Raw genomic sequence first — 17,809 nt, 5'->3', positions numbered from 1 at the left:
AAAAGGGCAAAAGGAGAGAGGAAGGACACTCCTGATGGTCATAATCTCAAGTTTGATCTAGCATACGTATCATGGTCCCCGCATAGTGCAGAGCAGCAATTACATATCTTCTCCTCGCTTCTTCATCCACCCACCACAAATCTTTTCAAAATGTATGGGGCAGCTGCTGTCTTTCTAGATAATTTTTTCCATTTTGCCTCTTCTCCAGGCTCAAATTTGGGGTATCTCAGCGCTTCCCCAGTTCTGGGCTGTATCTCTTTTAGCTACTGATAAATCTAAGTTAATCAATATCCAATTATAATCTGTCACATTTGTGGCTCCCCATTGACTCAAGTACATCAGGAAGGCATCCATCTCCAGTGAGACATCTGTAACCTCAGTCAGTTTTCACATCACTGCTCTCCAGTAATCTTGGATTTTAGGCAGCACCATATTATATAACTGACTACTAGCCGCAGATTTCTTAACTTAGAATTATCCCCAGGCGTGAGACTGGATCCGGAAAACTCTTTGCCACAGTATCCCTGCGCGCCGGGGGGACGGCACCACGTGACTACGCCCTTACGCAGTCCGCGTCCATAACGTCTGCGAGGATACATAAGTCGAACCCTGGCACGCCTAGGTCAGTTTTTTCTCTTTTCCGGGTGCAACGCGGATCTAGATTCTGTCCTGGCCTGTTTTCGGGCCTTTTATTCTTTTACACGCTTTAGCGTTAAGTGGAACAGTGTGCGAATACCTTGGGCTTTAAGACGTGTACCTCCTGTGCGCGTCCCATGTCAGCGTCGGACCCTTACCCAATTTGCATGTGGTGCCTGGGTGAACAGCCCGACTCGAAAAGCTGCGATACCTGCCAGCACCTTAAGCTTAAGTCACGGCGGGAGCGCCGGATGAAGTTGCTGTCGGCTCGCTTGTTCAGGTCGGTGTCATCCCAACGTCCGTCCCCTACCTCGGAAGCAAAGAACCGCCAGTTCCGTCTGCGATATCGTCTTTCGCCGCGGCCCCAAGGGCGTGGCTTGCTGGCTGGTAGGTCCTTTCGTTTGTTTCCGAGGCCTATTTTCGGCCTATTTTTGCAGTGGGCGCCTGCTTCCCCGGGACATGGGCCCCCGCCTGTCGCCTTCCTACCCGCCGTTTCTTAGCGCAGAGGCGCATAGGACCTAAATGACAGCCTACACGGTGGCGTTGCAGGCTTCTTTGGCCCTTCCTCTACCTTTGCGGGGCCTTCCGTGGAGTCGGCCGCAACTCCAGCCCCAGTGCTGGAATTTCCGGCTCCAGGTCGTAGGTGGCTTGTGCCGTTGAGGTGCGGTCCTTCGGTACTCCCCTCTTAAGGGCCTGGCGTCCCTGCCTCGCCGCAAATCCCTACGGGGCTCCCTGTGGCGTCACACGAGACCTCCGTGGCTCCGGGCTTGCCCCCGAGTCCCCCTCGGTCCTCTGAGCAGGCAGCTGCCTCACCAGAAGCCGAGCTGGCGCCGTTTCGGCGCCAGGAGCCTTCCTCTTCAGCTCCGTTGGAGTCAAGGGTGGAGGAAGGGACCTGGGGTGCTTTCCCGAGTCCCTCTCAGCATGGGCGGCTGCCCCGTCTGAGGCCGAGCCGGCGCCTTTTCTGCGCCGCTCCCTCGCCTTTCTGGCATCGTCCCCGCCCCTCCCTCTTGGAGAACATGTGGTGGCTGGAGTCAGCCCGGCGTCACCAGTGCCCCCTTCAGCACCAATTGTCGTTGATCTGGTGCCGGTGGCGGACTCCGCGGCGCCGGGTTCTGGAGTTGTCCCCTGAGGTCCCCCCTTCTCCAGAGATTGGCCATCTGTTGGTGTTCTCCTCCCCGGAGATAGGCGGCCGTATTGTTGCCTTCTCACAGACATCTTCCAGGGAGGGCTTCTCGCCGCTCCTACGGCCCATCTCCTCAAAAGCTTCTTTCCGGGGATCGGGATGATTTTCCCCTCCCGCCTCCCTGCCTCCTGGGCTCCTTAGGTTCCCTGTTCATCTGTGGACCCCCACTATCCCGGGGCTTGCCGCTTCCCCCTAGACATGGGGACGGATGGCCCAGCCTGCAGCCGTTGCTCACGGAGGAACTACTTTCTCCTCCACTGCGCCCTGCGGAGGCTAGTGTTGCCTTTGTTCGGGCCATTTCTACAGCCGCTGGTATTCTGCGGATGGGTGAACCGGTCACTCCGTTTCCTGTGGACAACCTTTTGGAAGTTCTCCGCGAGGGTTCTGGTGGACGGGAGTTGTTCCTTCCCTTTGAAGTATCACCCAAAATTCTATTCCTGGGGCTTGGTGGCGCCCTGCCACGGGGGATCCAGTGCCTCAGGCGCTTCTGCATCGCCACCGCCCTGCTCCTAATGGCCCTTTCTGCCTTTCCTTTCACCCTTCTACTCAAGGCTCTCGTCTGCGGAATGCCTTTCCGTGTTTGCCTGTAGTGTTGTTTCCTCTGTCTCAGGAGGCCCGGTGGTTGGATTAATGGGGCGTAATGTCTTTACCTCTTCCAGCGCTGCCTTGCTGGCACTTAACACTTTTTGTGTGTTGACCAGGGCTACTTCCAGTCTGTGGGACTCTGTTAAGTTTCTTATTTGGCATGTCTCCCATGAAGGTCCATGTGCTGATCTGCGGGACCATATGTTGGATGGTAGGGAGTTGGCCGCGTTTGTTGTTCGCGCGGGTTAGAGTGTTGCTGATGCTCTTGGCCGCGCTATGGCCCGTCCCTCCTCGTCGCCATGCCTGGCTACATGATGCTGTTTTTCCTGAAAATATCAGGGAACGCTTGGTTGATCTACCCTTTGACGGGGTCCTTCTGTTTAACACTCATGCGCACTCTGCCATTCAGCGTCTTCTTGCGGGGCTCCGCCCTCCTCCTCCTCCTCCTCTTCATCAGTAGGTGGTTTTGTTGATCCTCTGGGTCTTAGTGGGAGGTGTTATCCCACTGTTCCTGGATCCTGGTGTTGGGGCAACCGTTACACTTTCTGTGATACTGTGCCCTTGGGGTCCTGGGTTGGCCTACCTCTTCAGTTGGTCCGGCCCCCTTTTGACAAAGAGTGTTCTTTTTGGCTTTTTACTAAGCCTTCTGTAGTTTCTGCCGCAGGTTTTCTAATTTGTTCTCAAATATGGGATTTTCTTCCCTGGAGTGGTTTCCATACTTCTTGGGCTTTGTCCTACCCAAGTGGGTTATGTATAGCTGTTGTTTAGCCCGGTCTTAGACTGAGAGGGTGTGGACTCCCTCTTGCGGGTTCCCTGCCCTTCCTGGTGTTGCTGTATGCCGCTGGTGCATTTTCTTGGGTGGCTGCGGCGTTGTGCTGAGGTGTTTTTGCCCTTTGTCTGCTGTTTGGCCTGGCCCTCTGTTTGGTGTCCAGAAGAGGTATTTTCCTGTGTTGAAGACTTGGTTTGTCCTACTTGTTTCTCCTCTTGTTTTCCAGCTGGTTGCTTGCTGTGGCCACCTGGACGTTGGGGTCTGGACGTTTAGTTTGGTGGTGCTTGTCGGCGTCCAGCTGCGCCCACCGTTTCTTCTGGTCTGTGGCCAGGGTCCTTAGAGTGTGGCCTGGCGCCCCTGCTTCTAGGTTTTCGGGTGTCTTCTGGGGCTATGTTTTTTCTCTTCCACCTGCCTTCTTACTGAGGCTCTGTTCTGTCTGGCTTGTTGACGTCCAGCTGTGATGAGTTTGACCGCCCTCTTCACTGGGTGTGTTCCCAGTGGAGGGCTCTTGCCCTCTATTCTGTTCTTCTCCTTGGAGTCTCTGGGTTTCTCTTCTTCCTCTGGGCTCCACTGCATTGCCTGTACTGGGGGCTTCAGTGGAGGTCCCTGGTACATTGGCTGCAGACCTCCTTTTCTATTGCCTGTACCTGGGGCTTCCGATGGAGGTCCCCGGTACATTGGTTGCTGGTCTCCTTTCGTATTTCCTGTAACTTGGGCTTCCATTGGAGGTTCCTGGTACATTGGCTGATGGCCTCTTCTCGTATTTCCCTTCCTTCTCTTGCTTGGTGAGGGGGCTGCAGTTTGTCGTTATGACGCATCCCTTGTGGAGCGGTGTTCTCCGCAACGCTGAGGTTCAGTCTGCTTGGAGGGGGGACGGGGCTCCTTTCCCTGTCCCTGTGGCTCACCTCCTGTTGGGGAGGACTGGGTTATTGCCCTGTCCTGGCGATTTGTCGCCTGTCAGGGCCTTGAGATTGCCTGAGCTCGGGGAGGGGGAGCCTCTTGCAGACCCTCCATCACTTATGGTATGGCTAGGGTATCTCTTCTACGTTGAGGAATCTGCGGCTAGTAGTCTCTATCAGATGTACGAGTTACTTACCTTCAGTAACAATGTATCTGGTAGAGACGATTCTAGCCGCATATTCCTTCACAACGCACCCTTCCTCCCCGTTCTGCGAGGGCCCTCTTGGTCTTCTGCGCTCGCCTGCCTCAATGTGGTCGTCTTTTGCGAGTGCCCTCTCTTACTCCCTCTTCTGGGGGATGCTCGCCTTGTTATTGACTTTTATAGGTATTCCTGCGCCCTGGTCTCCAGTTGTGGGGTGCGCTTGTGCTTCTTCTTCCGCTTGTTGCCTGCACTTCTGTCCTTGGCAATCCTTGGGGTTGAGGTGCTTTGGCTGGTCTCGACCTTGGGCTCCGGGAGACTTTCTCCCTGCTGGTTTTGTCCGAGGTTGATTGGTCATTGCTCTCTGTTCTGACCTTGGTGTCCCTTTCTGTTCTGGGCGATGGCTGCAGACTTCTTGGTCTGCTGTGTATTTTTCACATGCTTCTGCCCCGGGGAGGCTGTTGTATTTGTTTACAGGGTTGCTTTCCAGTAGCGGTGCCCTGGTCTTTCATTACAGATCTTGATGCCTCAGTACCTGGCTCTATTGTGGATGGTGCTGTTCCTCATCTTTGTATCTTCCCTTCTGGTTAGCAGGGTTTTTCGCACACTGTTCCAGTATTCTCACAGTTTTGTTAGTGATGGCTCCACATTGTGGCGCGGAAAAGTTCTCCTAAGAAAACTGACGTTGGCGCGCCGGGGTGGGACTTATGGAAAAAAGTTTTCCGGATCCAGTCTCACGCCTTGGGATAATTCTACGTTAAGGAATCTGCGGCTAGAATCGTCTCTACCAGATAAATCGTTACCGAAGGTAATTAACTCGTACGATAGCCTCCTTGCCCATATCCGCTGGTGCATGGTGCATTTCTCATTTGGTGTCTTCCCCAATGATGTAATAAGGTTCTACTATAGTATATTCTATGTAGTATTGTAAGTTGTAAAAACCTTAAGCTAGCCTTTGTTGTTATCTCTCTGGGGAACCTGAGCACTTTGACCCATATTTCGTCTTCAAGTTCACCAATGTCTTTTTCCTATCTCAGTTTTAAACCCTGATGTTTAATGTTTTTTTTGTTCGTTTTTCATGAAGGTATTGGGGGTGTATGAAATAGCCCGTGAGGTCATTTTCCCATCTATGAGATGTCCCTCCAGTTGGGAGACCTCTGTGGTATTCTATCCGATGGGTATTTGGGCCTGTAGTTCATGTTTGAGCTAATCTTGCGCACTTTCTTAACAAAACATTTTAGTATATTACAATAGCAGATAACTGCATTAATCTAGCAAAATTCAGTGCAAGTGGATGTGTCTGCAGGTGCCAGATTACACATTCTGGTTTACACCAGTATGGTTGTTACTAGTATTTTACATAAACTTCAACCTTTTACTATTTCCATTCCAATAATACCTGGCAACTACATTTTATTTTGTTGTTTTTGTTTTACTATAAATAGTTTTTTCATCATATGCCTCACAATTAAAATGAGAACAGATGTACTGCTAACACACTTGAGTGTCTGGCACTCAAATTGACCACATTAATTTAGATTCACATGCTGAAATGGTGACTATTTGTTTTCTGATTTTGTGCATTTATAGATTGAGCAGTTACTAAATGAAATAAGATCACTGAGATTTTGCAGATAGTTAGTACTAATATTTCATTTGACTGGAATTTTATATTTTTTCTCTTCAGGGCCAGGGCAGGGATTACTTCCCTAGGTTATACATAATTTACTTTGACCGATACTATTTGATGCCTGCAGGGAGTGTCTGGTGCGGCTCTTGTATGTGGTTGTGCAGTCAATAGCAAATGAAAGTTATTTTACAGTAGAACCACTTATGACCCAACTTATTCAATAATACCAGTTAAAACACTGATAAAGGGGACGTGACAATGGATTTTTAATGTGGCATATCTGCCCAATCTACTGGAAAACATATATTTGGAAGACTGTTGTATTTTTGCTAGATTGCAATGGCAGCGAAATACAACACAAAATGTATTATTTCAAATAGCTTTCTTGTTAGCATATTTCTATGATATATATCAATATTTTTAACAGGTTATTTTTATTTATAGATGCTACCTACTACAGCTGGTTTACCACCGGGTTGGGAAGAAAGGATAGATCATAAAGGACGATCCTATTATATTGACCATAATACCAGAACTACTTCTTGGAATAGCCCTATTCTGCAGGTAATTTGCTGTCTTGGGAAATCAAATTAACATATTCATTTTTTATAGCTAAGAATTATAAATATTGTTTTTATGACTAGGTTGCAGAGAGGAAAACCCCATCATGTTGAAACCTTGTGTAACTTGGTGCTGAACCAAAAATGGTTAGTAGAAAAATCTCACCTTCTTATATAATTGCATTGCCTTGCCCAGCAATGTCTTTTTAGGTCTCGGCTAAGCGCGCGGAAGCGCGTTCTCGCTGAGAACATATTGTTACCGTGTCTGCTTTCCAGGAGACAATCCTGGCCGTGCGCATCGCCTTGGAGGCGATTTGAAACGCGAACGCGCTCGCTGTGGGCAGCTGCTGTCGTGCATTCACACAGACACACACACGAGCGCCCACGCACGCACATACAGACACCCCCCCACACATACACACGCGCGCACACACACACGAGTGCTCCCCCCCCCCCTCGCACACAGACACACACACAAGTTCACCAAGACCCCCCCAGCCCTTTTTAACTTACCGGGCCAATCTCAGGGGACTCCGCCGCTGCGGCTCTTGCCAGCTCCTTTCAAGGGGCTCCCTCTTGGTCAAGGGAGCCCCGCAACACTTGCATAACCTCCTGCTGGCGGCCCCGGGGTTCTCCACCGCTCACAGGAGCTCCCGGCCGCGATACGCATTTAGTCCGCCTGCCTCCTTTTCCGGTCGCCGCCCAGCCCCCGTCACAGGCGATATTGCCTGACTTCCGGTGCGTGCGCCAATGAAGACACAACACTGCAGAAAGGTGTGTTTTGAAGGAAGTTCATGAAAAAATATTATAATCCTAAATGATTATCATTGTGTAAATTAATACTTCAGCTGTCTAGTTAAAGCAAATGAGATAAGTGGAAAGTAGTTACTGAAACCAAAAGCTCAAATGAAATAGAGTGAAGCAATTAAATAAAAAAGTACATGCTCCACTCAAACATTAATACTAGCTTTAAACATTTCCAGTGGAAACAAGCATTGGGACAGTCAATAGGTCTCTCTGGTGGAACCGATTGGCTATGGTTATGGTTTTTAGCTATGCTGAACAAGAGTTTGCTAGTGCCCTGAAGAGACCAGCACTTTCAAACTCTGGTCTCCCACCAACATCACAACAAAAACTTTTTCATCCATTGGGGTAAGATGGATAAAAGAAATGGTGCAAGACTTAGGGGCGTAATAATATTTTTAAGGTATGTAAGTATCAGGAGGGTTCCCTGGCTTCAATTGCTCATTATAGAGGTAAACGCTATATGGCAGTCAAAGGTTTAAGCAAGACTATTTAATAAAGGGGTTCATGTTTTGCATTTCAGAGTACAAGTATTATTTTTTTACTACAGGGCAACATCTCTGATGTAGTCTTTTCTGAGCTGTGTAAAACACATTACATAACTGCCTTTTTGTGACACGCATTAGGTCTCGGCAGCGAGACCTATTGTTGTTAAAATGCCTCCCAAGGGAGACAGACAGGTGCACGAGCCGCTTGGGGTATGTGGACGCGCTTTGCAGAGTGTGAGTGCAGAGTGCAGAGTTTTGAGTGCAAAGTGTGAGTGCAGAGTGAGTGTGCAGAGTGCAGAGTGTGAGTGCAGAGTGAGTGTGTAAAGTGCAGAGTGAGTGTGTAGAGTGAGTGTAGAGTGCAGAGTAGTGAGTGCAGAGTAGTGAGTGCAGAGTAGTGAGTGCAGAGTAGTGAGTGCAGAGTAGTGAGTGCAGAGTAGTGAGTGCGCAGAGTAGTGAGTGCGCAGAGTAGTGAGTGCGCAGAGTAGTGAGTGCAGACTATTGAGTGCAGACTATTGAGTGCAGACTATTGAGTGCAGAGTAGTGAGTGCAGAGTAGTGAGTGCAGAGTAGTGAGTGCAGAGTAGTGAGTGTGCAGAGTAGTGAGTGTGCAGAGTAGTGAGTGTGCAGACTATTGAGTGCAGAGTAGTGAGTGTGCAGACTATTGAGTGCAGAGTAGTGAGTGCAGAGTAGTGAGTGCAGAGTAGTGAGTGCAGAGTAGTGAGTGCAGAGTAGTGAGTGCAGAGTAGTGAGTGCAGAGTAGTGAGTGCAGAGTAGTGAGTGCAGAGTAGTGAGTGCAGAGTAGTGAGTGCAGAGTAGTGAGTGCAGAGTAGTGAGTGCAGAGTTGTGAGTGCAGAGTTGTGAGTGCAGAGTAGTGAGTGCAGAGTGAGTGTGCAGAGCAGTGAGTGCAGGTGCAGAGTGGTGTATGCTGTTGGTGGAGAGTGCTGTGTGCTGTTGAGTGCAGAGTGCTGTGTATTGGCAATGTAAATGACAATGCCATTTATTTATGATTTAAAAAAAAAAAAGAAATGTCATGAGCAATGCCAATAGCTCTACCTTTAATGATGCCGAGATCATTGCATTGTAAATACTTGTTTTAGATCTGGTAGATCGTTTTGGTGGTTATTAGTACCCCTGGGTGGAACTTGTTGAGTTGGCATGATCGGGGTGGTGCATGGGGCAGGAATTGATGCAAGGCTTTATGTTAACTCTCAGATGAGAAAATGCATTTATTTAAACTGAATTATATTGAAGCAATGAGTGCCGACAGGTGGTATACTTTCAAAAGTGTCACCAAAGTTGAAATGTTTGACCTGCGCTCTGCTCCTTTTTTTGCCCTCTCTACCACTTCACAGAGGAAGCAACTATATGGAAATACGCATTAGCCTAGCTCAGTTGTGATCAGTCCAGCGCAAACGCACCACCAGAGCATGCCTCCCCGATGGTATGAAAATGCAGGAAACTTAAGACAGATTGCAGCCTAGTTCAGACTCCGCAATGAGGTGCCACTTGGATATTATAGCAAAGGGGACACTGACCCCGTCTCTGGGCGTATTAAGCCAAATAAAGCCATCAAAATATGATCAACATTTTATAGAAATCCAGTGGAATGAACAAAATAACATGTCACTTCAGCATCCAATCAGCCTATTATTAACCTTAGAAATTCCTCTGTTCTGAACTGATCGGCTGATAAGTTTCTGGAGTTTTTCACAAGAACACAACCGATAAAAGGTTCTATAGGCCCTATGGAACTAATGGACTTAAGACGTGTACTATTATGAAATAGAGAACCTGATTGACTGCAACCCTCTGTGCATTACATGAGTAAGATTCGTATTAGGTAGTATGTCTGACTTGGCAGACTTAAAGGAATAGTTAGTGGAAGCCACACCTGTCTTCATCATGAAAAGACACACTCAAACACACCAGGAACCTGGAAATATATTTTCAAGATTTATTAAGATCAAGCTCCTACCCTAGTAAATACAGTATAAATAGTAATTATTATTAAAGTAAAAAATATAGAGGCAATATTTGTCAATCGGTAGAAAAATAGACAATACTATAACATGATGCAAATCTCATATTTCTCTACATTGATTTCTTAAAACTTCCCTTCTCTCAGCGAACTAAACTTGTCGGAGCACCAAAAGGAGTCTACTCGAATTTCCTAGATGGCCTACACTTGCATACATTTTCTAGAAAATAGAGGCAGTACTCAAAACCGAAACAGTTGCTGTTCTTGTAACTATCCCTCAGCTACTATGTTGTCCTTGAGTAGGCCTGTCTGGGGACTTGATATTCCTTTTCTGTAGCCTTCAACAAGGGAAGGGGTTTAGTTACTGTGCAACCCTCAGCCTGGTGTCCCTGGTTTGAAGTTCCACACTATCTAATAATACTTTGATCCAGTTAGTGTACGTAGTCTGAACACTGTTTATTATATTTAAATAAACAATCAATAAAAAAGCCTTTTTATTCTTTCACCTACTTATATTCTGTGGAACATTGTTAACTATTTAAAAACAAGCAATGGCATAGCCAATAGGTCTCACCTTTGGGACCTTATAATTGTTTAGCCATGCAACAGTTGATGTTGTTGCACCGAGGATATTGTGCTGCATAACTAAATATTTATAAGGTCCCAAAAGCGAGACCTATTGGCTATGCCAATGCTTGTTTTATAGTGCTGCATTCTCCATTTCCATGATTCTTGGTGCTATGTGCGTTTTGGATTCAAACAGCTGTTTGCTGCTTGCGATATGTCCTAAGATATGTTATGGTGAGTAGAATCGGGTAGATGCACAGCTCTTTTTTAGAAAGGTGAACACACTGTGTTAAGTGATGTTAGGTTAGGTTTTATGGTGCTCCGCTAGGTGACGTCGAGGGCCCAACGGCGTCTGTGAATATACGTTTAAGAAGCGGGGCTAGAGGGTCTCTAGTCTCATCCCTTTGCAGGCACACATGTTGTTGTCTTTCCTGGGTAAAAAAGACTTCCACTCGGCAAGTTTTGTTTACATCTCTTTATATTTCATACAAGTTGTATCTTCAATATTTCAAGGTTGATTCTTGTGTCATCAAGGTCGTTATAAACAATATTTACTTCAGGCAATGTCTTTATAAAATGTCCAATGCATTTCGGGCATTTTCATCATGCCCTTCATCAGGGATTTGACACTGAAAATAATGGTATGAGCGACCATTAGTGTGATTTCTATCCATGTCAAACAATAAATGTGCATATAGCTAAACATTAAGAACATGCATTTAAAAATAACGTGCTAAAACGGTGATACGTGAGTATGGGTTTGGTGTAGCATATGAGGAACTTTTGGAAGTGCTTGAGCATTAACTATAAAAGAATATGGTATCGGCGTGTCACTTACATGCCTGTCAGGAAAAGTTGACTGGGGTCTGTAAAAAACGGGGAGAGTGCAATCAGCATAAGTTGGTTGAGTGTTTCGCGGAAACGCTCAGGGTTTGAATCTATTGAGTGTCAGGAACTGACCTGAAGTGGATTTAGAAGGTGTTCCGATCCGATGCTCGTCTTCGGGAACGCCGGCATAGAGAATTCTTGCCGCGTTTGACTATTTTGAAATTCGCCGATCACGTGACGCGTCACGTGTGTGAACATAGTGGAAAGACTGAGTTGGTCTTTCATTGCGTCGGGTGGGTGTGCAGAATTATACAGTTAGAAGAGAGATTACATGACGGGCATGTAAATAATGGGGGCTGTGTAAAAACTGAGGATGTGACGGCCTGTTGGAAAAATAAAAAATAAAAATAATATTAGTGTGGAAAGCAGGTTCGGGATCGAACTCATGATGTTTGGGGTAGGGGTGAGCCTAGCGCTGACACTGAGGCAACTGTTTTGTGGACGGAAACTGAATAGTGTGCTGATGTGAAGTGTCAGTGTCTGTGGTAATCATGAACAAACACAGTAATGACAAGTACAGTCTATCGAGCAATTATTTACAAGTAACAGGACAGTTCGGTTCTTTCATTTAAACCCATGGGTTTCTGGGTCGACAATTTCTGAATCCAGTAGTTCTCTCTTCTTAGGAGGTGTTTGCTATTGTCTCTCCCCTCCATTTTATGGACAGTTTCAAGAATGATAAATCTGATTTGTGAGACATTGTGGTGTTCTTCAACAAAATGTGAAGATAGTGCTGACTTTCCGTAAGACGCACCTTGATGCGTCGTTCAGTCTTGCCGACATACATCTTGCCACAAGGGCATCTTATCCCGTAGATCAGGTTGCTCGTGTCACAAGTCGCATTGTCCCTAAGTTTGATAGGATTGCCTTGTCGGGGATGATTGATGGTATTTCCTCTAATTATACAGTTACAATTGCCGCAGTTAAGACAAGGTTTTGTTCCAGAGAATACTGTGGTCTCGGTGGGTTTGTACTGCAAAATTTCTCCCAAGTTCTTTGCCCTAGTAAAAGCGAATAGGGGTGGTTGGCTGAATGACTCTTTTAAATCATATTCAATGTTCAGTATTGGCCAATGTTTCAGAATAACTTGTTTATATTTTTTACTGGCTGTTGAGTATTTGGAAACCACCACAGTCCGTGTTTGGTCAGTTTTTGCTTTGGGGGTTAAGAGTTTGATTCTGTTGATGTTGTCGATCCTCCCTTTGGTTTCTTTAAGTAGGGTTTGGGGGTAGCCTCTGTTGGTGAATTTGTTAGTCATCTCATTGAGTCTTATATTGAGTGTGGCTTCGTCAGAGGTAATCCGTTTAACTCTGGCCATCTGTGAAAATGGAAGATTCCTTATCAAATTAGGTTCATGGAAGCTCGAGTGAAGTAGCATGTTGTTTCTGTCTGTCGGTTTAACATGGAGATCCGTTGTGAATCCCTGTGGAGTTACAGATATTTTCACGTCTAAAAAGTTGACTGAGTTGTCTGATATGTTCCAGGTTAATTGAATACGTTGGTCTATTTCGTTGAACTTTGTGAGCTCCGTTCGTAATGTCTCCTCAGTGTTTGTCCAAATGATGAAGAAATCATCGATATACCGAATTATAATTCTCAAATTGTTGGTCCATGCTGTTTTGGTTAGAATGTGTTGATTTTCATACCAGTGCATAAAAATGTTTGCATACACGGGTGCGGCCGAATTGCCCATGGCAATCCCGGTGAGTTGTTGATACCAATCTTCTTTGACTCTAAAATAACTATGGTACAGAGTGAAATACATTAGTTCCATTAGAAACATCTGTAAGTCTTGGTCCAATTCAGTGTTTAAGAGTGCTGCTTCCATGGCCTCGATCCCCATGTCGTGGGGTATGCTCGTGTACAAGCTACATACGTCTGCAGTGCATAGGATTACTTTTTCATCTGGATTCCATGGTATTTGTTGTAATTTCAGTAAGAATTGTGTGGTATCCTTAATGTAAGTATGCGTGGATTGTACTGAGGGTTGTCGATATTTATCGATCAGCTGTCCAATCGGTTCATGCAGGCTTCCTCGTGTAGAAACGATTGGCCTCATTGGTGGGTCCCTGATATTTTTATGAATTTTCGGCACCATTCGTAATGTTGGGCTTCTTGGGTTAGAAGTTACAAGAAAGTTTTTTGTTCTCTCGGTTATGACACCCTGGCTGTGTGCTCCATCAATGATGGTCCTTAGTGTTTTCATATATTCCACTGTGGGGTTGTTATCCAATTTGCGGTAAGTATTGCTGTCTGTGATGTGTTCCATCACTTTGGTATCGTACATGGTAGTGTTCATGATCACAATTGCTCCACCCTTGTCCGCTTTCGTGAATATGGTTCGGTCATAGGCTGCCACTTTTTTTAATGTATCGTGGTCCTTTTGTGTCATATTCCTTGATTTGGGTTTGGTGTGTTTGATCTTACTGAGGTCTTGTTTGACTATGCTTTCGAATAGATCCAGTGTTTTATGACTTATTGGTGCTTGGAAGGAGCTCTGGGGACATAATCCCAGCAGTTGGTCTTTCTCTTGTTGTGGACGCTCCGATACAACATTGTCAAAAAAACTTCAGGCAATGTCTTTATAACATGTCCAATGCATTTCGGGCATTTTCATCATGCCCTTCATCAGGGATTTAGCACTGAAAATAATGGTATGAGCGACCATTAGTGTGATTTCTATCCATGTCAAACAATAAATGTGCATATAGCTAAACATTAAGAACATGCATTTAAAAATAACGTGCTAAAACGGTGATACGTGAGTATGGGTTTGGTGTAGCATATGAGGAACTTTTGGAAGTGCTTGAGCGTTAACTATAAAAGAATATGGTATCGGCGTGTCACTTACATGCCTGTCAGGAAAAGTTGACTGGGGTCTGTAAAAAACGGGGAGAGTGCAATCAGCATAAGTTGGTTGAGTGTTTCGCGGAAACGCTCAGGGTTTGAATCTATCGAGTGTCAGGAACTGACCTGAAGTGGATTTAGTGGATTAGTCATTAACATCAGTGACCACAATTTCAGCACCTATGAATTGGGGTTACTTCAAAAAGGAACCTCCTTCGTACCCACCACTTCCACGGACCATCTCGAACTCGAAGTGAGCTTCTTTAAACTAATGCGAAAACTCAGATTAAGACACTTTTTTGACAATGTTGTATCGGAGCGTCCACAACAAGAGAAAGACCAACTGCTGGGATTACGTCCCCAGAGCTCCTTCCAAGCACCAATAAGTCATAAAACACTGGATCTATTCGAAAGCATAGTCAAACAAGACCTCAGTAAGATCAAACACACCAAACCCAAATCAAGGAATATGACACAAAAGGACCACGATACATTAAAAAAACTGGCAGCCAATGACCAAACCATATTCACGAAAGCGGACAAGGGTGGAGCAATTGTGATCATGAACACTACCATGTACGATACCAAAGTGATGGAACACATCACAGACAGCAATACTTACCGCAAATTGGATAACAACCCCACAGTGGAATATATGAAAACACTAAGGACCATCATTGATGGAGCACACAGCCAGGGTGTCATAACCGAGAGAACAAAAAACTTTCTTGTAACTTCTAACCCAAGAAGCCCAACATTACGAATGGTGCCGAAAATTCATAAAAATATCAGGGACCCACCAATGAGGCCAATCGTTTCTACACGAGGAAGCCTGCATGAACCGATTGGACAGCTGATCGATAAATATCTACAACCCTCAGTACAATCCACGCATACTTACATTAAGGATACCACACAATTCTTACTGAAATTACAACAAATACCATGGAATCCAGATGAAAAAGTAATCCTATGCACTGCAGACGTATGTAGCTTGTACACGAGCATACCCCACGACATGGGGATCGAGGCCATGGAAGCAGCACTCTTAAACACTGAATTGGACCAAGACTTACAGATGTTTCTAATGGAACTAATGTATTTCACTCTGTACCATAGTTATTTTAGAGTCAAAGAAGATTGGTATCAACAACTCACCGGGATGGCCATGGGCAATTCGGCCGCACCCGTGTATGCAAACATTTTTATGTACTGGTATGAAAATCAACACATTCTAACTAAAACAGCATGGACCAACAATTTGAGAATGATAATTCGGTACATCGATGATTTCTTCATCATTTGGACAAACACTGAGGAGACATTACGAACGGAGCTCACAAAGTTCAACGAAATAGACCAACGTATTCAATTAACCTGGAACATATCAGACAGCTCAGTCAACTTTTTAGACGTGAAAATCTGTAACTCCACAGGGATTCACAACGGATCTCCATGTTAAACCGACAGACAGAAATAACTTGCTACTTCACTCGAGCTTTCATGAACCTAATTTGATAAGGAATCTTCCATTTTCACAGATGGCCAGAGTTAAACGGATTACCTCTAACGAAGCCACACTCAATATAAGACTCAATGAGATGACTAACAAATTCACCAACAGAGGCTACCCCCAAACCCTACTTAAAGAAACCAAAGGGAGGATCGACAACATCAACAGAATCAAACTCTTAACCCCCAAAGCAAAAACTGACCAAACACGGACTGTGGTGGTTTCCAAATACTCAACAGCCAGTAAAAAATATAAACAAGTTATTCTGAAACATTGGCCAATACTGAACATTGAATCTGATTTCAAAGAGTCATTCAGCCAACCACCCCTATTCGCTTTTACTAGGGCAAAGAACTTGGGAGAAATTTTGCAGTACAAACCCACCGAGACCACAGTATTCTCTGGAACAAAACCTTGTCTTAACTGCGGCAATTGTAACTGTATAATTAGAGGAAATACCATCAATCATCCCCGACAAGGCAATCCTATCAAACTTAGGGTCAATGCGACTTGTGACACGAGCAACCTGATCTACGGGATAAGATGCCCTTGTGGCAAGATGTATGTCGGCAAGACTGAACGACGCATCAAGGTGCGTCTTACGGAACATAAGTCAAACATTCGACTAAAAAATCTGAAGTCAGCACTATCTTCACATTTTGTTGAAGAACACCACAATGTCTCACAAATCAGATTTATCATTCTTGAAACTGTCCATAAAATGGAGGGGAGAGACAATAGCAAACACCTCCTAAGAAGAGAGAACTACTGGATTCAGAAATTGTCGACCCAGAAACCCATGGGTTTAAATGAAAGAACCGAACTGTCCTGTTACTTGTAAATAATTGCTCGATAGACTGTACTTGTCATTACTGTGTTTGTTCATGATTACCACAGACACTGACACTTCACATCAGCACACTATTCAGTTTCCGTCCACAAAACAGTTGCCTCAGTGTCAGCGCTAGGCTCACCCCTACCCCAAACATCATGAGTTCGATCCCGAACCTGCTTTCCACACTAATATTATTTTTATTTTTTATTTTTTATTTTTCCAACAGGCCGTCACATCCTCAGTTTTTACACAGCCCCCATTATTTACATGCCCGTCATGTAATCTCTCTTCTAACTGTATAATTCTGCACACCCACCCGACGCAATGAAAGACCAACTCAGTCTTTCCACTATGTTCACACACGTGACGCGTCACGTGATCGGCGAATTTCAAAATAGTCAAACGCGGCAAGAATTCTCTATGCCGGCGTTCCCGAAGACGAGCATCGGATCGGAACACCTTCCAAATCCACTTCAGGTCAGTTCCTGACACTCGATAGATTCAAACCCTGAGCGTTTCCGCGAAACACTCAACCAACTTATGCTGATTGCACTCTCCCCGTTTTTTACAGACCCCAGTCAACTTTTCCTGACAGGCATGTAAGTGACACGCCGATACCATATTCTTTTATAGTTAACGCTCAAGCACTTCCAAAAGTTCCTCATATGCTACACCAAACCCATACTCACGTATCACCGTTTTAGCACGTTATTTTTAAATGCATGTTCTTAATGTTTAGCTATATGCACATTTATTGTTTGACATGGATAGAAATCACACTAATGGTCGCTCATACCATTATTTTCAGTGTCAAATCCCTGATGAAGGGCATGATGAAAATGCCCGAAATGCATTGGACATGTAATAAAGACATTGCCTGAAGTAAATATTGTTTATAACGACCTTGATGACACAAGAATCAACCTTGAAATATTGAAGATACAACTTCTATGAAATATAAAGAGATGTAAACAAAACTTGCCGAGTGGAAGTCTTTTTTACCCAGGAAAGACAACAACATGTGTGCCTGCAAAGGGATGAGACTAGAGACCCTCTAGCCCCACTTCTTAAACTAAGATATGTTATGAAATGTTATGTATACTTATAGAGCGCACAGTTACCCTTGGGTGTCCTGGCTCTAAGTACTAATTACCTGGGGAAGCTGAGGCCTAAAAGTGAGAAAAGAGCCATGACTTCAGGCCCTTACAGAAAGATAAGAGATCAGGCGCATTTCTAAGTTGAAACGGAAGTTCATTCCATGCTCTCGAAGCACAGTAGACAAAGCTTCTACCTCCCCAGTTTGTTTTCCTAAAAGGGGCAATTTGCACTTGTTTAGACCCAGTAGACCATAGTGTTCTACCTGGAGCATACCATAAAATTTTACGTTTGAGAAACTCTGGTCCTGTTCCATTAACGGCCTTAAAGCAA

The 17,809-nt window shown here is 45.2% G+C and overlaps 1 protein-coding gene across 3 annotated transcripts in view; it reads left to right on the top strand.

The window, feature by feature from the left end:
- NEDD4 (NEDD4 E3 ubiquitin protein ligase) overlaps nucleotides 1–17,809 on the top strand; it is a 1,992,497-nt gene that overhangs the window by 932,542 nt on the left and 1,042,146 nt on the right. For all 3 annotated transcript variants that reach the window (XM_086958341.1, XM_086958342.1, XM_086958340.1), the window contains one exon: nucleotides 6,347–6,466. In XM_086958341.1, coding sequence (XP_086814467.1) covers nucleotides 6,347–6,466 — 120 coding nt within the window. The remainder of the gene's footprint in view (nucleotides 1–6,346; nucleotides 6,467–17,809) is intronic.

Source organism: Lissotriton vulgaris, chromosome 2_1 (assembly GCF_964263255.1).
Source record: "Lissotriton vulgaris chromosome 2_1, aLisVul1.2, whole genome shotgun sequence".
Taxonomy (NCBI): Eukaryota; Metazoa; Chordata; class Amphibia; order Caudata; family Salamandridae; genus Lissotriton; species Lissotriton vulgaris.
This window is presented reverse-complemented; position numbering and strand designations above follow the sequence as displayed.